The 27,895-nt window shown below is 30.8% G+C and overlaps 1 protein-coding gene across 3 annotated transcripts in view; it reads right to left on the bottom strand.

The window, feature by feature from the left end:
- side (motor axon guidance molcule sidestep) overlaps positions 1 to 27,895 on the bottom strand; it is a 193,716-nt gene that overhangs the window by 25,211 nt on the left and 140,610 nt on the right. For 2 of the 3 annotated variants that reach the window (XM_088042557.1, XM_088042572.1), the window contains 2 exons: positions 16,358 to 16,720; positions 5,202 to 5,510 (listed from right to left, as the gene is read on the bottom strand). In XM_088042557.1, the coding sequence (XP_087898683.1) occupies positions 5,202 to 5,510; positions 16,358 to 16,720 (672 nt within the window). Of the gene's footprint in view, positions 1 to 5,092; positions 5,145 to 5,201; positions 5,511 to 16,357; positions 16,721 to 27,895 lie in introns of all 3 variants that reach the window. The other variant, XM_088042566.1, reaches the window with a different exon arrangement.

Below are 27,895 nucleotides of genomic sequence, written 5' to 3'. Positions count from 1 at the left end.
AAAACTCTATTGTAGTACAATTTCAAATTTATTCAAATTTAATTCTAATTAATAATCAATTTCAAGTGTCTTTCTGACACGGCTATTTTCCACGACTGTACACGTGATTAATTCAATTTAATCTAATTTTGACTTTCGAAGTCCGATTCTGTTTGAGTCTCTTGCAAATCCATTTGCAGATTTAATTCCATTGGAGACCAAACCAAATTCTATTTTTTTTTCTCAAAGTTTTAATTCAACTTCATATACTTTGAGGATTGAACATTGCAAGTCACACGATGCTCTGATATTCCAGAGAAGGCGATTGCGACTGAAAACACACGCAGAACGAGAAAAAAAAAAGGCTAAATGAGCAATAATCCAAAAACTCTTAAGTTCCGATCAGATCAAATTTTCTTAGAATTGCGACAGAGTGGTGTCTCCGACAAAGCGTTCGATTTGAAACAGTTCAAATAATTGACGGCCAAAACTCAAATCATCTTGATTTGATTTTGTTAATAAACAATAATTGAAAGAATTTCTTTGTGTTTCATTCGTCTTGTAAACTGCGGCCTCACTGAATTTGGGGTTACACAACATAAATTATTTAGAATTTGATTCTAAATATTTCTTTTCTTTCTTTCTGAGCAAAAACACAACGTACCTTTGGGTCCATTTCAACCAAAATTTCAACCATCATCATTTACCATCGTTTACCATAAACCACCTCATCATAAACCACACCAACATCATCGTCCAAGGAGAGCATTTCAAAACACTTACATTGGTGCCGTGACCAGGATTTCAAAAGGTCACAATAGGGCATCAGGTGTCAAACCCACCAGTTTTTTGGAAATAAAAATAAAATTACAAGACGGCATATTAAATTACTTTACAATATTGATCGTTGAGAACATTTGCCACATTTGGAGAGTCGAAATTCAAATGAAAGATATTTAAAGTCAACGAAATGAGAATTTTGCATAAGCGCTGTACGACCACTTAAATAGCAAGTTAAGTGCTTGGATTAGTATAATATTACGGTTACTGTGTTTCCTCTTGAATGCAGTGTGGACTGAGCGCGGTTCTTTCGATTCTTACAAAGTCTCGAGGATTCAACTTTGATTAGACGCTTGATTAGTTATTAAATTCTTAGACACTGCTTTTCTCTTGTTGGGTACGAATGCAATTTCTACAAAGAATGCGGCACATTTAGTTAAAATTAAAGTTTCCATTCTTTCCAAAATTCGCTGAGTTTTAAGATTTGCAAATTTTTATTGTTTGTTTCTGAGATTCTAAAATTTTTAAATTTGCTATTTACATTTTTTACCTCTAGCACTAAAATTACTAAAATTACAAATTTAAAAAATTAGGTGTTCTATAATTTTGACGTTTGGCTGAGATAATAATTTGACATAATCATAATAAACATAATAAATATTTGAAATATCATATCTGTAGCAGTATTTTACCAAACCTGTAAATTGTAATAAAAAATTGAAAATTTTTGGTTTTCCATCACAATTAAAAATTCCCAAATTTGTCTTTCTCGCTCTATAATTTTAACATTTATTATATGTATTTAGTTAATAAATAGAGTATAATATAGAGCAACATTTCGAAATTTTTTGTGTCAATTATTGTTATTGTAATAAAAATATTGATGTTTTCAGTTTGCTTTAAATTTAAAAATTGTTTAAAAAATTTTCTTTTGCTCTATAATTTTGACATTCAGCACAGTTTATAAATAGAACCTATAGAACAAACTCCAACAATTTTATTCCTGCCACACTAGAATTATCAAAATTCCAAAATTTCAAAATAACAAAAAATTTTAGAGGGTTAGTTAGCCCCGAACAGAAAATTTTCTAAAATTCGTCTCTTTTGCTTTAAAATTAATTCAATTAATTTAGAATTACACAGTTGGTAATTGAGTCATATAGACCAACCCTCTAGAATTTCAAGTCTGTATAACTAAAATTAAAATACGAAAAATTAGAGAGAAGACAGTTAGCGTGCCTCGAAAACAAAAAAATCTAAAATTTATCTTTTTTGCTTAATTATTTTGACAATTGGTAGTTTATAAATGGAAGCTTTTTTATATAGCAAATTCCCAAAATTTTAAACCTGCAAAACAAAAAAAATATATCAAAATTTCAAAGTAAAATAAAAAAAAAATTGAGGGTTAGTCGAGCCCGAACACAAAAAATTAAAAAATTTGTGTAGTTTACTCTAATATCTTAATATTTAAAAATATAAAGGCATTTTCCAAAATTCCATGTTTACACTGAAATTACTATTATAGCAATTTTAATTAAAAAATATAAAAACTTTTGCTAACGACAAAAAAATTATAAAATTTGTTTTTTTTTTGCTCCATAATTCAGAATTTTAGCAGAGTTGGTAAATAAGACATATAAAGCAACCCCCTAGAATTTTATGTCGGTAATACTAGAATTAACAAAGTTCCAAATTAAAATGGGAAAAATTAAAGAGAAGACGGTTAGCACGCCTAGAAGACAAAAATTTATAAAAAAAAATTTCCTTTGCTCTATAAATTAATTATTTAGCACAATTAGTAAGTCGGACATGTAGAGCCAGCTCCCACAATTTAATTTCAGTTTGCACTGAAATTACCAAAGTTTTAAAGTAAATTAAGAAAAAGCATAGACGGTTAGTTTGCCTTGAAAATAAAAATTTCTAAAATGCGTATCTTTCGCTATATAAAAGAAATTTTATAAAATTTAGCTCATTTGCTCTATAATTTTGACATTTGGCACAGTTAATAAATAGAATGTATTCAAAAAGTTTTTTAAATTGCATATTTGTAACACTAGAATTAGTTCTAAATTAAAATAACCAAAATTATAGGCATTTATTTTGCCATAAAAGCACACATTTTTAACAGTTGTTTTTTAGTTCTACATTTTTGACATTTGACACAGTTAATAAATGGGAAAAACAAAAATCCTCCCAAAATTTTATGTCTGCACGACTAAAATTACCAAAAGCACAATTTTAATCAAAAAAACAAATATTTTTTGGTTGATTCAAAAATAATAATTTCTAAAATTTGTTTCTTTTTCTCTAAAGTTTTGAAATTTAGCACAGTTACTAAGTAGGACATAAAAAACAACTTCCCAAAATTTTATGTTTGAAGCACTAGAATTACGAAAGTTCCAAATTAACAAAAAAAAATAGAAAGAAGACAGACAATTAACAACTCTAGAAAAAAAATTCGAAAATTTGTGTTTCCCGCTCTATAATTTTGATAATTTTAGGTTAATAAGTAGGATATTTTGAGAAAATTTCCAAAATTTTATGTCTGTTGCGCCGAAATTACCAGATGTACAATTTTAGGAAAAACTATAAATATTTTTAGGTTACTTTTGAAATAAAAATTTTCAAAATTTATTTCTTTTGCTCTATAATTTTGACGTTTAACACAGTTAATGAATGCGACATATAGAGCAAGCTCCCACATTTTTATTTTGCTCTATAATTTTGATATTTGGCATAGTTAATAAATAAAATATTTAAAAAAAATCTAAAATTTCATGTCTGCTAAAATTACCAATTGTACAAATTTATTAAAAAATATAGATATTTTTAGTTTGCTTCAGAAATAAAAATTTTCAAAATGTATTCCTTTTGCTCTATAGTTTTGGCACTTATCACAGTTACTGAGTAAGACATATAGAGCAAACTCCTACAATTTTATTTCTGTAGCACTAAAATTACTGAAATTACAAATTAAAATCATAAAAATTAGGAAAGGTTAGTTGGCTGTAAAAACAAAAATTTCTAAAAATAGTTTCTTTTGCTCTATAATTTTGCTGTTTGGCTCAATTAATAACTAAAATATGCAAAAAAACGTTCCAAAATTTAATGTCCGTTGCACTAAAATTTCGAAAATTGTCATTTTATTAAAAATATTCATATATTTTAATTTTGTTTAAATATAAAAATTTCTAAAATTTGTTTCTCTTGCTTTATAATTTTGGCATTTGACACAGATAGTAAGTAGGATATATAAAGCAAACTTGTATAATTTTATATCTGCTGCACTGGAACTACCCGAAGTTACAAATGGAAATAACAAAACTTAGTAGCGGTCAGTCTGTCTTGAAAATTTTTTTTATAAAATTTTGCTCATTTGCGCTATAATATTGACAGTTACCACAGTTAATAAATAAAATGTATCAGTTTTTTAAATTTTATATTTGTAGCACTTGAATTAGTTCTAAATTAAAATAACCAAAATTAGAGGCATTTATTTTGCCATCAAGACAAAGTTTTTTTTACAGTTGTTTTTTTTTGTTTTACATTTTTGTCATTTGACACAGCTAATAAATGGGAGAAACAAAAATCCTTCCAAAATTTCATGTGTGTTGCACTAAAATTACCAAAACTGCAATTTTAATAAAAACATATATAGATTTTTGTTTGGCTTTCAAAATTAAAATTTTCTAAAATTTGTCTCTTATGCTCTATAATTTTGGCCATTAGCACAGTTAGCTAGTAGAATATTAGTTACCAACATTCCAAGCAAAAATGCAAAAAATTAGAGATGGTAAGATGCCTGAAAAATTTTGTTTTTATAATTTTTACTCTTACGCTCTATAATTTTGACATTTAACACAGTCAATAAATAAGACATACAGATAAAGAAAATTTTCAAAATTTCATGTTTGTAGCACTGAAATTACCAAAATTGTAATACTAATAAAAAAAATATAGAAATTTTTGTTTGCTTTTAAAATGAAAATTTCTAAAATTTCTTTAGTTTGCTCTATAATTTTGACATTTAGCGCAGTTATGTAAATAGAACATACAGAGTCAGGTTCCTCAATTTTATTTCTGTAGCATTAGAATTACTAAAGTTCCAAATTAAAATGTCAAAAATTACACAGGTTGGTTTGTCTTGAAAACGAAAATTTCTAGAATTCTAAAAAATCTTTTGCTCTATAATTTTGATATTTGGCACAGGTAATAAAAAAAAGCAAATAAAGCAAGCTCCCAAAATGTCTCATTTATATTACCAAAAATGCAAATAAAAAAATAGTTTTTAGTTTTACGCGATGAAATGATTCCACAAATCTACGAAACTTACTCGAACGATTTTCACAAGTCTTGTGGTGCATCCCCGCGTCTTAAATTCGCTTCTGAAATAACACCATGCACACCTCCCACTAAATCAAATTTCAACTCTCCTTCCTTACCTTCAATAAGCCTCGATATCCTATCTTCAGTCTCTTGAAGAGCATACATGCTCGCTCTATACTGCGCGCTCCGCCGATGAAACCCTTCACTAAACCCAGCTTCCGACAGTTCCATATCATCCGAAGTCTTCCTCGCATTTGTCTGCCGTCGGAGAACCACAGGAGTCTTCCTACAGGCGATAACACAGGCCACTGCTACGATTCCGACGATGAGAAGCACTGCAGCTGCGGTCAATGCCACTAATATTACGGTTAAATTCTGATGCCTAGTCGAGGGATCTCCTTCAGACCCTGGTCTTGTTGTTGTGTCTAAGGAACCGCAACAGATTGGTCATTAGTTTCTCTGAAGGGATGCATGTTTCCATTCTGCAACGCGTGCTTTCACTCGTTTAATATTAAATTATTCAGACCGAGTTATTATTGTGCCGAGGGATCAAGAGAGCGCTAAATTTTGGATCAAAGCAGGGACGGACTTGGCTGCTTTGGGAGTCGTTAGAGTTTTTTTAATTAGATGTGTCGCGTGGCCTGTTTGGATTATTACTTGTTCGGTGTTAGCATAACAGCAAATTCGTGACTGAAGGAAAAAAATCCTCCTAGAAAAAAGTGCATATGACTAAACAATAATATGGATACTATTAAAGAAAATGAACCAAAGTGTAAGAAAAACCTGAAACAAAAGCAAAAAATATAAGAAAAATATATAAATCTTCAGAAAATCCAGACTTAACAGGATCTAAGAAAAATCCAAGAAAAATTTGAAGACAGATTTCAAGAGAATCTATTGAGAAAACTCATATAATCAACAAAGTTTAAAGAAAATATAGACTTATAGACAAAATCTAGAAAAAATATAATTAAAAAAAAATTAAGTAAAAAAATATAAAAAAAATGTGAGGAAGAATATAAACAACTTTGACAAGATCGTCTTTAAAATTAACATTTCTAAAATCCGTCCTTGCAGTTCTAAATTTTTGTAATTTGGGACTTTCAGTCAACAGATCTAAACAGTAATATTTCAAAATTTTATTGCCCTAGCGTCAAAACTACCATAATGACAGATTAGAATAAAAAATATTGGACATTTTTTTTTGTTTTGAAAATAAAAATTTCTACTATCAGTATCTGTTGCTCAAAAAATTTCGATTTAAAACAAATAATCAACAAGTCAAAAAAATTGTTAACTCCCTAAATTTCATTGTTCTGGTGTCAAAACTACTAAAACTACAGGTTTGAGTAAAAAATATTGAAAATTTTTCGCTTGTTTTGAAAATGAAAATGTTGGGTTGTAGTCACTGTTGCTAAACAAATAGGAATTTGGGACATATAGTCAACAGGTCAAAAATAGTAATTTCTTCTAATTTCATTGCTTTAGTATTAAAACTACTAAAAGTACAGATTCGAATACAAAATATTGGAAAATTTTGACCTGTTTAAAAAAAAATTGCTCAAATCCGTCTTTATACCTCTAAATTTATGTTATTTGGGACAACTAGTCAACTAGTTAAAAATTGTAATCTGTCCAAATTTCATTGTCTGGGCTACAGGTCCAAATAAAAAATATTGGAAATTTTTGCCTTGTCTTAAAAATAAAAATCTCAAAAATCCGTTCCTGTGACTTAAAAAATTTTAATAACTTGCATGAAAACAACCCGAATAATTTTTTTTTTAAATTTTGAATTGTCTTGTAAATGATAATTTCTAAAATCCGCCCCTGTAGCTTTAAAATTTTGTAATTTGAGGAAGAAAGTCAGCAGGTCAAAAATAGTAATCTCTTAAAACTTTATTGGCTTACTGTTAAAACTACGAAAATTACAACAGGTCGGAATGAAAAATAATGAACATTTTTTTTTTAAAATTTGTCCTTGTAGTTCTAAAGTTTTGTAACTTAGGACAGACAGTCAACAGGTCAAAATTTGTAATTTCATTGCCCGAGCGTCAAAATGAGTAAAATGACAGGTCCGAATTAAAAATTTTAGAAATTTTTGTCTCGTCTTGAAAATGAAAATTTCTAAAATCTGTCCCTGTTGCTTAAAAAATTTGGAATTTGGGGCGAATAGTCAACTAATCAAAAATAGTATTCTCTCCAAATTTCAATGGCCCAGCGTCAAAATAACTAAAATTTCAGGCCCAAATGGAAAATATTGACCATTTTTAGCTTGCTTTAAAAATAAAAATTTCTAAAATCCTACCCTGTAGCTCAAATTTTTTGTAATTCGGGACAGAAACTCAACAGGTCAAAAATACTACTCTACCCAAATTTCATTTCTTTAGCGTCAAAACTACCAAAATTACAGGTCTGAATGTAAAATATTGAAAATTTTTGGCTAGTCTTGAAAATGAAAATTTGTAAAATCCGCTTCTATGGCTCTAAATTTTTGTTAATTGACGCATTTAGTTAACTAATCAGAAATTGTAATCTCTCCAAATTTTATTGCCCGAGCGTTAAAACTACGAAAATTACAGCTCCAAATGAAAAATATTGGAAATTTTTTATTAGTCTTGAAAATGAAAATTTCTAAAATCTGTCCCTGTTGCTTAAAAAATTTGGAATTTGGGGCTAATAGTCAACTAATCAAAAATAGTATTCTCTCCAAATTTCAATAGCCCAGCGTCAAAATAACTAAAATTTCAGGCCCAAATGGAAAATATTGACCATTTTTAGCTTGCTTTAAAAATAAAAATTTCTAAAATCCTACCCTGCAACTCAAATTTTTTGTAATTCGGGACAGAAACTCAACAGGTCAAAAATACTACTCTACCCAAATTTCATTTCTTTAGCGTCAAAACTAGCAAAATTACAGGTCTGAATGTAAAATATTGAAAATTTTTGGCTAGTCTTGAAAATGAAAATTTGTAAAATCCGCTTCTATAGCTCTAAATTTTTGTTAATTGACGCAGGTAGTTAACTAATCAGAAATTGTAATCTCTCTAAATTTTATTGCCCGAGCGTTAAAACTACGAAAATTACAGCTCCGAATGAAAAAAATTGGAAATTTTTTATTAGTCTTGAAAATGAAAATTTCTAAAATCTGTCCCTGTTGCTTAAAAAATTTGGAATTTGGGGCTAATAGTCAACTAATCAAAAATAATATTCTCTCCAAATTTCAATGGCCCAGAGTCAAAATAACTAAAATTTCAGGCCCAAATGGAAAATATTGACCATTTTTAGCTTGCTTTAAAAATAAAAATTTCTAAAATCCTACCCTGTAGCTGAAAATTTTTGTAAATCGGGACAGACACTCAACAGGTCAAAAATACTACTCTACCCAAATTTCATTTCTTTAGCGTCAAAACTAGCAAAATTACAGGTCTGAATGTAAAATATTGAAAATTTTTGGCTAGTCTTGAAAATGAAAATTTGTAAAATCCGCTTCTATAGCTCTAAATTTTTGTTAATTGACGCAGGTAGTTAACTAGTCAGAAATTGTAATCTCTCTAAATTTTATTGCCCGAGCGTTAAAACTACGAAAATTACAGCTCCGAATGAAAAATATTGGAAATTTTTTATTAGTCTTGAAAATGAAAATTTCTAAAATCTGTCCCTGTTGATTAAAAAATTTGGAATTCTCTCCAAATTTCAATGGCCCAGCGTCAAAATAACTAGAATTTCAGGCCCAAATGGAAAATATTGACCATTTTTAGCTTGCTTTAAAAATAAAAATTTCTAAAATCCTACCCTGTAGCCCAAATTTTTTGTAATTCGGGACAGAAACTCAACAGGTCAAAAATACTACTCTACCCAAATTTCATTTCTTTAGCGTCAAAACTAGCAAAATTACAGGTCTGAATGTAAAATATTGAAAATTTTTGGCTAGTCTTGAAAATGAAAATTTGTAAAATCCGCTTCTATAGCTCTAAATTTTTGTTAATTGACGCAGGTAGTTAACTAATCAGAAATTTTAATCTCTCCAAATTTTATTGCCCGAGCGTTAAAACTACGAAAATTACAGCTACGAATGAAAAATATTGAAAATTTTTTGCTAGTCTTGAAAATGAAAATTTCTAAAATCCGTCTCTGTTGCTTACAAAATTTGAGATTTAGAGCAAACAGTCAACTAGTTAAAAACTGTCAAATCTCCAAATTTCAATAACTTAGCGTTATAGCTACTAAAATAATAAGTTCGAATAAAATTTTTTTAAACATTTTGACTCGTGTTTTAAATGATAATTTTTAAAATCCGTTGCTGTTGCTCAATAAATTTGGAACTTGGCACAAATTGTCAACAGACTAAATACAGAAATTTCTCTAAATTTCATTGCTCGTGAGTCAAAACAGGTGGAAACGGAAAATTGGCATTTTTGGCTCTTTTTGAAAATAAATATTTTTAAAATCCGTCCCTGTAGCTTTAAATTTTTGTAATTTACAGTCAACAATTTGAAACTAGTAATTTCTTCTAATTTCACTGCTCTAGCGTCAAAATTACTAAAATGACAGGTCTAAATGTAAAATATTGAAAATTTTTGGTACGTTGTGAAAATTTGTAAAATCCAATTCTGTTGCTTAAAAAATTTGAGATTTGAGACAGCTAGTTAACAAGTCAAAAATAGTAACATTTTCAAATATCATTATCTTAGCGTAAAAGCTACCAATACGACAGGCCCGAATAAAACATTTTGAAAAATTTTGGCTCGTCTTGTAAATAAAAATTTCTAAAATCCATCCCTGCAGCTCTAAAGCTTTGTAATTTTGGACAGACAGGCAGTAGCTCAAACATTGTAATTTTTCCGAATTTCATTGGTCTAACGTTAAAACAACGAACAAGTCAGAATAAAAATAATGAATGTTTTTGGCTCGTTTTGAAAATAAAAATTTCTAAAATTTGTCATTCTTGTTCAAAAAATTTGAGATTTGGGGCAAACAGCCAACTAATCAAAAATAGTAATACCGTTAAATTTCAATGGAGTAGCGTCAAAACAGCTAAAATTTGAGGCCCAAATAGAAAGTATTCAAAATTTGAGGCTCATTTTATTAGTAAAAAAGTAAAAATTTCTAAAGTCCGAAACTGTAGCTCTAAATTTTTGTAATTTGGGACAGGCAGTCAACAGTCTAAATTTGTTTTTTTCTCAAATTTCACTCGTTTAGCTACAAGTACTACAATTACAGGTTGGAATGAAAAATATTAGAAATTTTTGCTCGTCTTCAAAATAAAAATTTTAAAATTTTGTCCCTGGCAATTTTAAATTCTCTAATTTGGGACAGGCAATCAACTGAACAAAAGTGGTAACATCGCCAAATTTTATTGCCCTAGCGCCAAAACTACAAAAATTACAAATTCGAATGAAAAATGTTAAAAATTTTTTTAGGTTGTCTTGAAAATAAAAATTTTTGAAATCCGTTCCTGCTGCTCAAAAAATCCAAAACCCACTTAACAAAGATTCTACAGAGAAAAAAATTGTAGAATATCTAGACAAAACTCTTAAGAATCGAAGTGAATTTAGAAAAAAAAATATTTACAGTAAATTAAAAAAAATCTGTCTCATTTTAAAGAGGTCTGGGGCTTCAACCGAAATAATAATAATAAGAAAATCCGGCAGCTCCGGGCCACTCCGGGCCCATGTCCCCGTAATCCCGCCTCGCATTACTGTTGTGTTTAAAAGGGAAAACCGACATTCCGGAATTTATGCCACTACCTGTTAGGATACAAGTACAAGTAAAATTCCCAGTTGGGTTTTACATGGTAAATCTGAAGTTGCTTTTCCGCAAAAAGCGGGCCACAAACGGTAAAACTTTAGTTTCCCATATATCAGCCTTTTTATGGAACAAATAAATATAAAAAATAAGTTAGGATAAAGATCGTAAAAAACAGGGGGATTGAAATAATGGGAATAGAAATTTCAGATTGTAAGTTTGCTTAGTTTCCCTCCTAAAGATTTTACAGGTATGAGACCAGCCTACCATTAAATTACATTTAGCTCATGTGTGTCATTTCGATGATTTTCATTGTTCAATTTTACAATCTCGTCGGTCAGCGTATTGATTGTGCTATAGAAACGCAAGATTGAGAAACGGAACTATTTCTTTCGCATCGATAAAAAATTAATTTAAGTTACATTTTCCAATATTCGTGTTTTATATGGCGCCGCGTTTCTTTGAACAAAAAATCTCATTCTAAATATTTTATGAAATCCTCATCGGTTTGACGAAATGGCTCGACAATGAAAATGATGGAAAAGTAATTTTCGTTGTTAATTTGGTGAAGTTTAAGTGATGTAAAGCAAATTTATGACTGTAATCTACGCAGCTGTCGCCTTCGGGACTGTCCTGGAATTGTAGATAATAAGGACACGATTTTATGAATGACCTAAAAGCAATTTTCAAGGTGCACGAAAGGGAAGTGGTTTCAGCTCGATGGGAATACGGCACACAGGCAAATAGTTGCATCTACTGCATTCTAAGATCGATCAAAAGGAAATTAGAGATTTTGGAGAAAAGTGCAACATGCAAGTTCTAAAACAAACAATTTAAGGAGATCCGCAAAAAGTTCTCAGAGAAAATTTGGTAAAAATTGCTTAATTAAACTTTAGAATTTAAAACAAACTTAAAGAAATCAAGAATTATGTAGAAATTTTTAATAGAATCTAAGGAAAATATAAAGAAAATCTTTAGAAGTCTAAGAGTATGTATGGTATTACAAAATATTTTGTCTAAAGAGAATTTCAAGGGAAATATAGAGAAAAGGTAGAATCTAGAAACTCTTAAAAATTTCAAAACGGTTTTAAAAAAAATTAAAAAAAAACTTAAGACATAATTTCAGACAATCAAAAAAAATATAGACAATCTCTGTAAAATAAAACATTGAATCCAAAAAAAATTGAGTGAGAATTTGATGAAAATCCAAATAGAAATCTAAATAAAAAAATACCAAGAAAAATTGAAGGAGAATCTAGAGAAATTCTCTTTACAAGAATTTGGAAATTTACAAAAAACAGAAAATAGAATAACCAAAAGTAACAATAAAATAATATTAAAACGATCCTAGAATCAAAAATTAATTAGAGAAAAAATTGAAAACAGAATGGAATACTAAAAAAACTACAAAAAAGCAAAAAAGAAGGAAAAAGAAGAAGTCAAAAGAGAATATATTGAAAACTGAAAAAATCAAGACAATATAAAGCCCAGAAATATGCAGGAATTCAAAAATTTTAAATAAAACGATAGATATAAAACACACAAATCAAAAGAACCGAAAGAGAAAATTATAATCTAAACAATCAAAAAGAAATTGAAGAAAAACATTGCAAAATTGTATTTAAAACAACAATTTAGACTTGGTAAAAACTTTAGTTTAGAGTATTTAATGTATCGTCAAAATCTAAAAAATCCAAAAAATAAAAGAAATCCAAATAATGCATGTGACATAAATGATAGTAAAGATAAGAATACTTTGATCTAGGAGAAACGAAGCACCTAAAGCTCCTAAAAGACCGGATTTGAAGATTTTGAAAAATTTAAAAAAATTCAGAATTTTGAAGAATATGAAAGATCTGAAGGATCTGAAAGATTTGAAGGATCTAAATGATCTGAAACATGTAAAAACTTTCAAGGTTTTCAAAGATCCTGTAGATTTTAAGGATTTCAAAAATATGTAGAATTTCAAGGATCTATAAAATTTGGATGAACTGAAGGATTTGAAAGATCTGAAGAATCTGTAGCATCTGAAGAATCTAAAAGATCGAAGGATTTGAAGAATCTGAAGGATCTGAAGGATCTGAAGGATCTGAAGGATCTGAAGGATCTGAAGGATTGGAAGGATCTGCAAGATCTGAAGAATCTGAGGGATCTGAAAAATTTGAAGCATCTGAAAGATCTGAAAAATCTAAAGGAACTAAGAAACCGGAAGGATCTGAAGAATCTGAAGAATCTGAAGAATCTGAAGAATCTGAAGAATCTGAAGAATCTGAAGAATCTGAAGAATCTGAAGAATCTGAAGAATCTGAAGAATCTGAAGAATCTGAAGAATCTGAAGAATCTGAAGAATCTGAAGAATCTGAAGAATCTGAAGAATCTGAAGAATCTGAAGAATCTGAAGAATCTGAAGAATCGGAAGGATTTGAAGGATTTAAAGAATCTAAAGGATCTGAAGGTTTTGAAGGATCTGAATGATCTGAAACATGTAAAAACTTTCAAGGTTTTCAAAGATCTTATAGATTTTAAGGATTTCAAAAATATGTAGAATTTCAAGGATCTATAAAATTTGAATGAACTGAAGGATTTGAAAGATCTGAGGAGTCTGTAGCATCTGAAGAATCTAAAAGATCGAAGGATTTGAAGAATCTGAAGGATCTGAAGGATCTGAAGGATCTGAAAGGTCTGAAGGATTGGAAGGATTGGAAGGATCTGCAAGATCTGAAGAATCTGAGGGATCTGAAAAATTTGAAGCATCTGAAAGATCTGAAAAATCTAAAGAAACTAAGAAACCTGAAGAATCTGAAGAATCTGAAGAATCTGAAGAATCTGAAGAATCTGAAGAATCTGAAGAATCTGAAGAATCTGAAGAATCTGAAGAATCTGAAGAATCTGAAGAATCTGAAGAATCTGAAAAATCTGAAGAATCTGAAGAATCTGAAGAATCTGAAGAATCTGAAGAATCTGAAGAATCTGAAGAATCTGAAGAATCTGAAGAATTTGAAGAATCGGAAGGATTTGAAGGATTTAAAGAATCTAAAGGATCTGAAGGTTTTGATGGATCTGATTGAACTGAAACATGTAAAAACTTTCAAGGTTTTCAAAGATCTTATAAATTTTAAGGATTTCAAAAATATGTAGAATTTCAAGGATCTATAAAATTTGAATGAACTGAAGGATTTGAAAGATCTGAGGAGTCTGTAGCATCTGAAGAATCTAAAAGATCGAAGGATTTGAAGAATCTGAAGGATCTGAAGGATCTGAAGGATCTGAAGGATCTGAAGGATCTGAAGGATTGGAAGGATTGGAAGGATCTGCAAGATCTGAAGAATCTGAGGGATCTGAAAAATTTGAAGCATCTGAAAGATCTGAAAAATCTAAAGGAACTAAGAAACCTGAAGGATCTGAAGAATCTGAAAAATCTGAAGAATCTGAAGAATCTGAAGAATCTGAAGAATCTGAAGAATCTGAAGAATCTGAAGAATCTGAAGAATCTGAAGAATCTGAAGAATCTGAAGAATCTGAAGAATCTGAAGAATCTGAAGAATCTGAAGAATCTGAAAAATCTGAAGAAACTGAAGAATCTGAAGAATCAAGAATTTGAAGAATCGGAAGGATTTGAAGGATTTAAAGAATCTAAAGGATCTGAAGGTTTTGAAGGATCTAAAGGATTTAAAGGATCTGAAGGATCTGAAGGATCTGAAGGAACTGAAGGATCTGAAGGATCTGAAAAATCTGAAGGATCTAAATGATCTAAAGGATCTGAGGGATTTGAAGGATCTGAAGATTTTGAAGGATCTAAAGGATCTGAAGGCTTTAAAGGATCTTAAGGATCTGAAGAATCTGAAGGATCTGAAAGAACAAAAGATTCTGAAATATCAGAAAAAATCTGAGAAATCAAAAAACATCTATTCTAACTGAAGAAGCTAAAAAATCTCAAATATCTGAAGCTTCGCAAAGATTTATTGAAACTAAAGAGTCTGAGCAATCTAAAACAGGTAAAAAATCTCAAGGTTTTCAAAGATCTCAAGAAATTAAACGATCTGAGAGTAGTGACAACCTAGAAGATCTAAAGAATCTAGGGAATTTCGAGAATCTAGAATATCTAGAGGATCTCAAAAATCACGTGAATCTGGGGGCTCTGAAGCATTTGAAAGTTATTGGAACTAAAAGATTTTAAGGAACTATTGGATTCAAGGTTCTGAAGGATATAAGCGAACTGAAAAATATAAAGATGATAACGCATCTAAAAAATCTATTGGAACTGAAGAATCTAAAGCATCTGAAGAAATTAAAAGGTGTTAATACTTGAAGAACTTAAAGAGTCTGAAGGATCTAAAGGATTTGACTGATTTACACGATTAGAAAAATCTGCAGGATCTGAACAATCTGAAAGATTAAAAAAAAAGAAAATTAATTTGAATTATTAAAGAGTGAAAGTTGCTAGAAGGTTGAATTTATTTAAAAAGAATTCAAAATCTTAAGAAATCTACAAGAATTCCAAAATTACTAGAAAGTGCGAAGACTTCTGAAGCATCCCAAAGGATTGTTATAAAATCTTAATTAATTTTCAACAGTCTGGAGCACTGGGAAAACATGGGAAATACTAATGATCAAATCTAAAAATCAAATCTAAAGTCTCAAATTTTAAGTATCTAAGGATCTAAAAAATTTAAGGGATCTAAAGGATCTAAAGGATCTAAAGGATCTAAAGGATCTAAATGATCTGAAGGATGTAAAAGATCCAAAAGATCTAAATAATTTTGAAACGCAAGCATCTAAAGAATCTAAAGGATTTAGAGAATCTAGAAGATCTAGAATATCTGAGCCGAGAAGATTTTGAAAATTAAAAAAAAATGGAAGAAATAGAGATTCTGTAGGATCTAGATAGTTTACCAAGCTTAAAGAATCAATTTTAATACATGCAGTCCCTAGAATCTAAGCACTTATTTAGTTTAAAACCGCGAAAAACAAAGGAAGTTAGGAATTCGCAAAATTAGAAGAAGGTGAAAATTTTGAAAATACAATTTCAAAAATATGAAAAATAAATAAATCAAACAAATAATTCTAAAAGTAGGAGTAACAGAAAGAGTTCCAAATAGTTCCCCGAATATTTTCTTGCAATTTCTAGTTAAAATCGCAACTTTCAGCAACTTATTATTGTTGAAATTCTTGAACTGCATTCACCTCCCTCGATAGAAATTTCCATAACGTCACGCGCATTCTTTCGCCGTAGAATTTAATTTCGACGTCTACTAGGTACACACTGTAACTAATGAATAATCCACGTATCCCCGCGTAGTTGAAAGTTTAACTGCCTCTTATCCTACACATTCTCCGTCTCCTCCCGGAAATCACAACCCTAAAATAACATCTCCAAAATTCTCCCGGGAGCGGCAATTTTAAACACGGGAAAACACGTGTAGGTCATTCCGTTTGAAATTAACCCTCACACCAAACCTGCCGAGCGCACATCCAGTTATTGTTAGTGTCTCCGTTAATTAAATTAAGCCGATCCCACGGGACTTACCGGTCTCGAGAAGTATCTCAGCCGAGACTTCACCTTCCACTTTGACACTAGGTAAGCGCACCGGCGGATTGCTGCGACCCTTGGCGTTCTCTGCGTAGACCACAATCTGGTACTCTCGGCCCGTTTGGAGGTGGTGGAGGCGGAACATTGGCTGGTCCCGGAGGACCCTCATTGCGGGCACCGAGTGCTCTCCTTGGTCGCTCAGCGTGGTCACTCCTGGGGGAAGCGAGGGGATGGTGATGTCGTTGACTTCCATCACGAAGCTTTGGTGGAGGCCTCCGTCGTCGCCGGCCTCGCAGACGACCTCCAAGCCGCCGTGCGACGCGTTGCGGACGTTGCAGTGTTTGGGAGACTCGGGGAGTTCTGGAAAAAATTGTGCTGTGAGAATTCGACGAGGATGCTATACACATTTTGTAAAAATTGCTTAATTAAACTTAAGGTTCTAAAAATTTCTCGACCTTCTGACGTTTGAGTTTGCACAATGCTAAATAGGATCTAAAACAAACTTAAAGAAATCAAGAAATATGTAGAGAAATATAGAGAACAGGTAGAATCTAGAAACTCCTAAGAAGTTCAAAACGGTTTTAAAAGAAATTAAAGAAAACTTAGGAGATAATTTCAGACAAATAAAACATTGAATCCAAAAAAAATTTATTGAGAATTTGATGAAAATCCAAATAGAAATCTAAATAAAGAAAATCCAAAAAAAATTGAAGGAGAATCTAGAGAAATTCTCTTTACAAGAATTTGGAAATTTACAAAAAACAGAAATGCATAAAGAAAATAGAATAACGAAAAGTAACAAGAAAAATAATATTAAAAAGATCCGAGAATCACAAAAATAGTGTGATCAAAAATTAATTAGAGAAAAAATTGAAAACAGAATGGAATACTAAAAAAACTACAAAAAAAGCAAAAAAGAGGGAATAGAAGAGAATATAAAGCACAGAAATATGCAGGAATTCAAAAATTTTAAATATAACGATAGATATAAAACAAATAAATCAAAAGAACCGAAAGAGAAAATTAGAATCCAAACAATCAAAAAGAAATTGAAGAAAAACATTGCAAAATTTGCATTTAAAACAACAATTTAGGCTTTAGTTAACAACTTTAGTTTAGAGCATTTAATGTATCGTAAAAATCTAAGAAATCCAAAAAATGCATGTGACATATATGATAGTAAAGATAAGAATACTTTTCTGGAAAAAAATGTGCTGTGAGAATTCGACGAGGATGCTGTACACGGCTGTAACGAAGCTAATCTGGGGTGTTTTCTAATCTGCACTTGATGCGATCGTGTGAATGGGGCATTAAGAGGAAGAGCGGGTCGTGACTGCAACCAGATGTGAAATTTAGTTTTGAACTTATGTGGTTAAAACGAGACTATAGTGTAGAATAGAATAGAAGCATTAAAGTTTTACTTGACATGTATGTACGTACAGGTACATTACTTGTACTAGATCAGAAACTGTCACAAACTTAAGCTTTCAGCAAAGTGGAATACGAGAAAGAGTTGCTTAAGATATTTCGCAGCTCTGGATGTTTATGACGGTTAATTAAGACAGTGGTTGTGCTTTTATTGGCTTGAACTTTATTCGAACAAGAATTCAAATTGTTCTCAAATGGAAAAAGTGCACTTTTACGTTCCATAAACTATTCTAAGATTTTTTTAATTTTCAAATCTTGTGTTTTACATTTAAGTGTTCAAATTAAAAATCGTCGAAATTTGTAGATCTTTTTACAATACAAATTCAAACAAGGAGTCTTAGATTTTTTAATTCTTAAACATCTTAGATTTTTTAAATTGACACGATTTTTTATGTTTTTTCTAGTTTTTCTTGAAAGTTTTCAGGTTTTATACATTCTTAAAATGCATTTAGGTACTTATATTAATTTTTTTTTTAATTTTTCCAAAATGTGTCTTTAAATTAGCTACTTTTCAAATTTCATTTGCAAAATGCTTAAGACGCATCCTTTTGTGGATTATTAAAAGACCTTTTACAATTCTTTAGCATTCCCTAAAAGTATCGGAAATATTTTGGCATTATGTTGCATCTTGTACAGTTTGACGAAACTCTTAAATTCTCGAGGATTTTTACAAATTGTCGATATTTTCTTAGCAGTTTTCTAAATTTTCAACGGTCTCATAATTTCTTTCTCAAATTTAATAGAATCTGCATGAAACACTGGAATTCAGAGGCACTGTAATTTTAGAAACATTTTTAGTTTCTTTTATTTTATTTTTTTTCTTTAATTTTTTTTTAATTTTTGGATACTGTGTATCATTTTTTTAAAGATTTTTTAGGTATCTTCGAAATGCGTTGCGAAAAATTTGAGTTATCCAAATTTTCTCAAAATTCTTCAAAATCTTTAGAATGATTTGCTATTCTCTCTATTTGAAATTATCTAAAATTTGTAGATGATTCCAAGATTTGTCAGAATTTTCTCGGATTGTATTCAACATCTTTAATTTGAAGAATCTCAATAATTCCAAGGATCTGAACGATCTAAAAAAAACTATTAGAATTGAAGGATCTCAAGGATCTCAACGATTTTTCGAAACCAAAAGATCTAAAGAATCGCAAAGTTTGAAGGATCTGTTGGAACTAAAAGTTCTAAAAAAATCTATTGGAACTGAAAGATTTTGAGAGTCTTTAGAGGCTGTTGGAACAAAAAAATCTGATGAATCCCAAGGTTCTAAAGAATTTGAAGAATCTTAAAAATCTGAAGAATTTATTTAAACTGAAAGATTTGAAGGTTCTTAACGTTCTAAAGGTTTTGAACACTCTAAAGAAATTACTAGAAGTAAAAGATCAGAAGAACTAAAAATCTAAAAAATCTATTGGAACTAAAAGATTTGAAGAATTTCAAGAATTTGAACGATCTATTGGAACTAAAAAATCGGATAAATCTATTGAAACAAAAGAATTTGAAAAATTGAAAAGATGTAATGAATTTAAAAGAGCTGTTGGAAATAAAAAATGAGAAAGATCTAAAAAATTTGAACGATCTATGAAACTATTGAAACATATTGATCTTAAAGAAACCGAAGGATCTATTGAAGCAAAAGGACCTAATGAATCTTAAGGATCTTAAGAATTTGTTGAAAATAAAAAATCTGAAAAATTTTAAGGATCTGAAGAATCTCTACGATTTGAAGGATTTAATGGATCTGAATGATCTAAAGAAACTATTGGAGCTGAAGAGCCTCTAAGATCTATTGGAATAGAAGAACATGAAGAATCTCAGAAACCTTAAAAATTTGTTAAATATAAAGGATCTGAAGGATCTATTAGAACTGAAAGCTTTTAACGATTTTAAAGATCTGAATAATCTGAAGCATCTAAAAAATTTGAAGAATCTGAAGGATCTGAAGGATCTGAAGGATGTGTATGATTTAAAGGATCTAAAAGATCTGAAGGATCTAAAGAATCTGAAAAATCTGAAAAATCCAAAAATCTATAGAATTTAAAAATCTGAAGAATCTATTGCACTAGAAGACTTAAAGAATAGGAAATATGTCTAAGATCTGAAGGACCTGTTGGAACTGCAAGATGAGAAAGATTTAAAGAATTTGAACTATCTGAACAAACTAAAAAAAACTATTGAAACAGAAGTATCTCAAAGGTATTTTGGAATCAAAGGTTCTAAAGGAACTATTGGAATGAAAGGACCTGAAAAATCTCAAAGATCTTAAGGATCTGTGGAAATTAAAGGATCTAAAGAGTTTTAAGAATTAAATCTAAAGAATTTTTAGAATCTGAAGGATGTGAAAGATCTAAATGATTTAAAATAACTATTAGAGGGATCTATTGAAATAGAAAGACTCAAGAATTTCAGGGATCTTAAAAATCTGTTGGGTCTGAAGAATCTGAATGATCTGAAAAATCTATTTAAACTGAAAGATGCTAACGACTTGAAAAATCTTGAATGATCTGAAGCATATAAAGAATCTGAAGAATGTGAAAAATTTTTAATCAACTGAACGTTTATAACGATCTGAAGGATTTTAACGGTCTGAAGGATCTGAACAATTTAAAGGATCTAAAAAATGTAAAGAAAATATTGTAACTGACCGATCTCAAAAATCTATTGAATTGGAAAGATCTGAAGGACCTCAAAGATTTAAAAAATTAGGTAGAACTGAAGGTTTTGAACAAAGTAAAGAAACTATTGGAATTGAAAGATCTCAAGGATCTTAAAAAACCGTTGGAACTGAAGAATCTGAAGAATCTTTTCGAACTGCAGGATTTCAACGACTTGAACATTCTGCAGGATCTGAAGTATCTTATAAATTTGAAGAATTTGAAATATCTGAAGAAGCTAAAAATTTAAAGAATTTTAGAAATCTAAAGGATCTGAACAATTTAAAGAAACTATTGAACCTGAAGGATCGCAAGAATTTTTTTAAACCGAAAGATCTGATGGATTTAAAGGAAAACTTTTGTTCATTTTTTTGAATCTCTACTCATTTTTCCTTCTTCCACCTCTCCTTTCACTATCGTCCTGTCACCTTATTATTCTGGTAACGTAGACAATGGATATCAAATTCAGTTTACAGGGATGCATAAATTAATCTGTAACTTAATTTTAAAACTAATTTAACATTTAACTACCACATGAATTTTGGCAGGGTAGATGGTGAAAACATCTGTACCCCAAACACTAGATTATTATGACGCTGGGGTCGACTGTAATCCACTGTTATCATAAGAACTTTACGGTCAGAACAAAAAACCCGAATTACCCTAGAGGTGTTTATATTTCGACATTCAGCGCTAATTAGTTACTGCAATAAAAAACAAATTCAGATGCGACTAGCAACAGCTAATTTGGCTTCTCGAGCAACAATGAATATGCAAAATTGTTCGGTTTGAGACAGTAATACGGACAATCAGCACAATTCCGCGGTGAAGGATTTCGGTTATGAGGCTGTTCATACCTTCCAACGTCAAAAGCAACAGCCGGATGACGACGTGGAGTTGGTCGTACATCATGCAAAGAAACCGCATCTGGATGCGGTGGATTCAGCAAACAACTTACACCGCTGCAACTCCAATATGCAGCACTGCTTGAAATTTGCTGCCCCCACTACACCCTGTTCCATCGGGATGCATTTTGAATGTTAATTTGGCTGAATAAGACCAATTTCAACCCGGTTGTTGTGAAATTAGCGACGAGTTATTTCATTTGGCGAGTTATTAGACGCGTTAGGAGTGAATGTGTGGCTTCGGATTCTAATTCTAAAAGTTTTCTTTGAAAAATCTAAAATGTCTTGTTTGGTGAATTTTTTTTTTAGAAATCTGGATTTCTCCGGCAAATGACGCCTTCACATTACTTTCGGGTCAGAAAATCCTACTTACAGTTGCTGTAATGTAAATAATTAATACAGTACCTACAAGTGTGGAAAGAACCTCAAAAACTATAACATTATGTACAGCATTTTCGCCGAAATCTCATAGCGTGATACTAGTGCGAGCATTGCTATGAAGTTTCGAAGAGAGTGCTGTACATAATACATTGCAGTCGAGCTGTACAATCCTGCTTACAGTTGTTCGTATGGTCCAACATCATGTACCGAGTGTTCCACGAATTGCTGAACATAAGGAAAAACAGGGGAATTTAAATTTTATTATTTTATTTTTTTCTTTCTCTCCAGAACCTTTAAATAAAGTTCGATTAAATGTGTATTGTACTTCAAGAGGTTCCTAATTCAAGAACCATTTTAAGGTTTCAATGTTATTGCGGTATTATTACTCAAAAAATTAAAACAAAAACGCAAAATTTCAAATTTCCCACTCGAAATTCTCGCTTATTTTTGGAGCAAACTTGAGTGATGGGGTTCATTTCATACGCAGAATTTTGCGTAGATTTTAAATCCAAATCTACGTACGACAACAAATAATTGAGTTATGGCCGTTTCGGACAGTTGATTTCTATTTTTCAAATTTTTAATGCTCGATATTTTCGAAACTACAACAAATTAAGAGAAACGGTGTGAGCCATCGTTTTTCTCGCATTTATCTTTTTTTAGAATTTGCTTTAAAATACTCAATATTCCATGGTCAATTTTTTCGCAAAAAAATTTTTGACTCGATAAAAAATTTCAATTTTTGATTTGTTTTTTGCCATCTCTACTAAACTATTTGACTTACCTATCTGAGATTTGGCCAATTGATAAATCTTGAGCTGCTCTTTCGATTGATGTATAATTCAAAAGTATTAAACGTCGTTTTCGCTTTGAAACAAATTACTTAAGATCACCTCAAAAAATGACCTTTTAGGAAAAGATTTTGTTCAATGCCTCGTTTAGTTGTGAAGCAAACTCAAGTTATTTGTACTCATTTAAGGCAGAACTTTACGCTCAATCCAAAACCGGTCCAATTTTTAACGTACATCAACAAATAATTGAGTTATGGCAGTTTGAATTTTTAGGTAGTCGCAAGAGAATCAAATTTTTGGAGGTCAAAAGTATCAGTGCTCAATATTTCGGCAATTACGATACATGGAAAATGCGGTTATTGCCATTGTTTTTCTCGCGTTTTTTTAGTTGAGATTTTGTTTTTCAATTTTTCCAAAGTCAAAAATTTAATTTTTTCAAAACAAATTTACGTCTAAACCCACGAGTAGGTCAAACTTCTGCGCTCGATTTCTCGCTTATTTTTGGGTGAATCTTGCTTTATTTGAGCTCATTTGACGCAGAATTCCTCGTAAATTCCAAATTTGGGCTTAAAATTCCCGTACGACCACAAATAACAGAGTTTTGGCCGTTGAAAGTTTCGGATAGTAGTTTTCTATTTTTCAAATTTTTAATGCTCGATATTTTCGAAACTTCAACAGATTAAAAGAAACGGTTTGCGCCATCGTTTTTCTCGCATTTTTCTTTTTTAAAATTCGCTTTAAAATACTTAAAAGTCGATGGTCGTTTTTGCAAAAAAAATTTTTGACTCGACAAAAAATTTTAATTTTTGTTTTTTTTTGCCGTTTCTAGTAAACTATTTAACCTACCTATCTGAGATTTAGCCAGTTAATAAATCTTGAGTTGCTCTTTCGATTGATGTAATTCAAAGGTATTAAACGTCTTTTCGCTTTGAAACAAATTGTTTAAAATCACTTCAAAAAAATGACCTCTTGAGAAAAGATTTTATCCAATGTCTCGTTTATTTGTGAAGCAAACTCAAGTTATTTGTACTCATTTAAGGCAGAACTTTACGCTGAATCCAAAACCGGTCCAATTTTTAACGTACATCAATAAATAATTGAGTTATGGCCGTTTGAATTTTTGAAGGTCGAAAGTATCAGTGCTCAATATTTCGGCAACTACCACAGATGAAAAGATGCAGTTATTGCCATCGTTTTTCTCGCGTTTTTTTAGCAAAGAATTCGTTTTTAAATTTTTCGAATGTCAAAAATTTAATTTTTTTTAAAACAAATTTACGACTAAAACTACGAGTAGGTCAAACTTCTATGCTCGATTTCTCGCTTAATTTTGGGTTAAACTAGCTTTATTTGAGCTCATTTTTAGCAGAATTTCACGCAGATTCCAAATTCGAGCCTAAAATTTACGTACAACCACAAATAACAGAGTTAAAGCAGTTTAAAGTTTCAAATAGTAGTTTTCTATTTTTCAATTTTCTTATACTCGATATATTCGAAACTACCACAAATTAAGAGAAACCGTTTGCGCCATCGTTTTTCTCGCGTCTTTCTCTTTTAGAATATACTTTTTAAAACCCAAAATTCGATGCTCGATTTTTTCGCAAAAAAAATTTCCGACTCTATCGTTAAAATGTTTTTAATTTTTTTATTTTTTAGCCGCCACTCGTAAACTACTTGACTTACCCATCCGAAATTCGACCAGTTGATAGATTTTTAGCTGCTTTTTTCAACTGATGTAAACTCAAAGGTATAAACGTCGTTTTTGCCTCGAAAAAAAATATTGAAAATTACCCTAAGAAGATCTCTTGAAAACTGATTTTGATCAATATCTCGTTTATTTATGAAGCAAATTCAAGTTATTTGTGCTCATTTAACGCAAAACTTTACGCTAAATTTAAAACCGGCCGAAGTTTAAGCGTATGTCAACAAATAATTGAGGTATGGCCGCTTGAATTTTTAGTCGCCAGAGGACCCAATTTTTGAAAATTTGAAAGTATCGGTGCTCAATATCTCGGAAACTCTCGCCGTTTTGCATCGAAATATGCGGTTTTCTGTAAGAATTTTGATGATTTCGTGCAGAATTCTCCTGTTTTCTTGCAATTCAGCCGTTGAATCTTAATAAAAAGTGATGATTTTGTAGATTTCGTGCTCTTCTTTGCGAATTCAAGCCAGAAAACAACGAAAATCGGCGAGAAATCGTCGTTTTGCATCGAAATATGCGGTTTTCTGTAAGAATTTTGATGATTTCGTGCAGAATTCTGCTGTTTTCTTGCAATTCAGCCGTTGAATCTTAATAAAAAGTGATGATTTTGTAGATTTCGTGTTCTTCTTTGCGAATTCAAGCCAGAAAACAACGAAAATCGGCGAGAAATCGTTGTTTTGCATCGAAATATGCGGTTTTCTGTAAAAATTTTGATGATTTCGTGCAGAATTCTGCTGTTTTCTTGCAATTCAGCCGTTGAATCTTGGTAAAAAGTGATGATTGCGACAGATGGAAAGGAACGGGTTTTGCCATCGTTTTTCTCCAGATACTTTTGAGAAGAATTCGTTTTTAGATTTTCCAAAAGTCAAAAAATTATTTTGTTTGAAAAAAAATTGCGACTAAAACTATGTCAAACTTCTATGGTCGAGATCTCACTTATTTTTAGGTGAAACTTACATTATTTGAGTTATATTGCGCAAAATTTTGCGCAGATTCCAAATCCAAGCTTAAAATCTAAATACGACAACAAATAACTGTGTTATGGTCGTTTAAGGTAAAATTGCTTTAGAAGGCATATTTGCTGTAAAAAGGTTGGTTTAGGAATAACGCGACGTTACACAATGACAGATCTGTTTTTCATAGTCGCACAACCTCGTAAACTGTAACATCATGGCAGCATTTTTGGCGAAATGTCATAGCGTCATACTAAAGGGAGTTATGCTATGAGGTTTCAAAGGAAGTGCTGTACATACATACAGTGCCTTCAATTTCTTAAATGTTAATAAGTATTTTAGTGATCAAGATTTAGTAATAAAGCGCCGTAAAACGAAAAAAGTCAAATTAAAACATTTTAAGAATTCTCGTTTCCTCATTTCCCTGCGTCGATCTTTGCAACTGCTTTGCATGTTATGACCACAGTCCCCAATAGAAACGTATTTTTAGATTGTACACAAAGGACCTCCTCTTTTGAATGCGGCTATCCCTGGAAATAGGAGCTTACCGTGTATAAATTCGGAACCAAAATAGGCATATTGACACGTAATGCTCAGTCGCTCGAGCTTTTATACAGTTAGTGCTTGTAACAAGAAACAGCACTCTTTATCTACTCCCTGGCCGCGAAAGCTTGTCATTACTCATCATTTGACTGTCTTCGGGATAAATACAAGAAACCCACAGGAAAATTTCCGGGAATATTATCACACTCCTGCTAATTTACGCTCCGATTTTAAAAGCTTAGGCTCTAATCCTTCACGGGTCCCGGAAAGTGATCCTTAATGAGGGGATTATTTAAATTATTCAGAGTTTATTTCATGTAAGAAATTCGCACCGAGAATGATGACAGAATGATGGGTGAGGTTAGGGATGGCGGTTCCCTCGTCACTTTGCAGTTTTGCAAACTTTATGAATAAAGCAAATATGCGAAAAAGGTTACAGCTCTGAGTTATTTTTTCGTCTTCTTTTTTATCTTGGCTGTAAATTGTCTGAAAGGGGAACAATATTTCTTAAGATGTTTCCTACTGCAATAATATATTGTAACAAGAACCTCTGAATTTATGCAATAATATTTCTATTTTATACCTGCAAGGGAGACATAAATTGTCGGCCGGAACAAAACCACATTAGATAAGTAAAAGAGCATATAAAGTGTCGGTTTGTTTGCTATGTGGCCGCTTTGCTAAATGACAATACAATAAATTACGAAACACAACACGCACCTATAATTTACCAAAATATTTGTTTGTACTTTGGGTTCGTTGTATCAATGGTTTTTGTCGGATTATATCAACATAATTAATAAGTGGACTAGGGACTGCAATTGGTCAAAAATGTCGTGCGGAAAAGTTTTCAGACGCTTCTGGAATACTGAAAGTTCAAATTCGTATTTTTTTTCGTTGTTCAGATATGTCTATATCATTTACTTCTTTGAATTCCACCTCAAATTTAAAGCCCTAAAATTGTTTTCGTACTCTTCGATAAATTTTATTTATTTTTAGGCTTTATAGTCTTTTGTAAATTCTGTTTTCATGTCTCAATCGCAAAAATTACAAAATTTTTAATTTTTTTTGAACATTTGTGTGATTTTCCAACAAAAATTTGTTTTTTGCTCTACAATTTTGTACTTTACCACAGTTGGTTAGCAAGTTAATAGTAGCAATTTTCCCAAAATTTGTAGTTCTAGCGCTAAAACTGTCAAAATTACACGTTTTTATAAAAATGTGGCAAAATTTGCAAAGACGCAAAATAAAAATTTAAAAATTTTTGTTTTACTTTTTGCTCTATAATTTTGTACTTCAGCTCTGTTAATAAGTAGGTCAAACATAACAACTTGTCCAAAACTTATGTGTATGGTGTAAAAATTATGAAAAAAACAGGCTTTAGTGTCTAATTTGAAAATTTTTAGAGTCTGCTTGCAACTGAAATTTGTAAAATTTTGTTTTTGGCTCTATATTTTTTACTTTGACACAGTTAACAAACAAGTTAAAAACACTAAAAGCGGTAAATGTTTCAAGATTATATTTTTGCAAAAAACAGTGCAAAATTTGCGCCGTTTTCAAAATAAACATTGGAAAAAATTGTTTTTTTTGCTCTATAATTTTCAACTTTGGCACACTTCACAAATAAATTTAACATAGCAAAATGTGCAATTATTATGTCTCTACCCGTAAAAAGTACAATAATGACAGACTCAAAATCAAATTTTGAAAATTTTACTGTCTTTAGAATAAAAATTTGCAAAATTTGTGTTAACTGCTCTATAATCTTGTACTTCAGCTCTGTTAATAAAAAAGTCAAACATAACAACTTGTCCAAAACTTATGATTCTGGTGTGAAAATTATGAAATAAAACAGACTTTAGTATCTAATTTGAAAATTATTGTGGTTTTCTTTCAACTGAAATTTGTAAAATTTTGTTTTTGGCTCTATATTTTATACTTTGACACAGTTAACAAACAAGTTAAAAACACTAATTTCCCCAAAATATATTGCTCTAGAGCGGTAAAAGTTTCAAAATTATATATTTTTATAAAAAACAATTCAAAATTTGCGTCGTTTTCAAAATCAGCATTGGTAAACTTTGTTTTTTTTGCTCTATAATTTTGAACTATGGCACACTTCACAAAGAAATTCAACATAGCAAGATGTGCAATTATTATGTCTCTACTGTAAAAAGT

Source organism: Gnatocerus cornutus, chromosome 1 (genome assembly GCF_029298725.1).
Source record: "Gnatocerus cornutus isolate USDA-ARS CGAHR chromosome 1, icGnaCorn1.1, whole genome shotgun sequence".
NCBI classification, from domain to species: domain Eukaryota; kingdom Metazoa; phylum Arthropoda; class Insecta; order Coleoptera; family Tenebrionidae; genus Gnatocerus; species Gnatocerus cornutus.
This window is presented reverse-complemented; position numbering and strand designations above follow the sequence as displayed.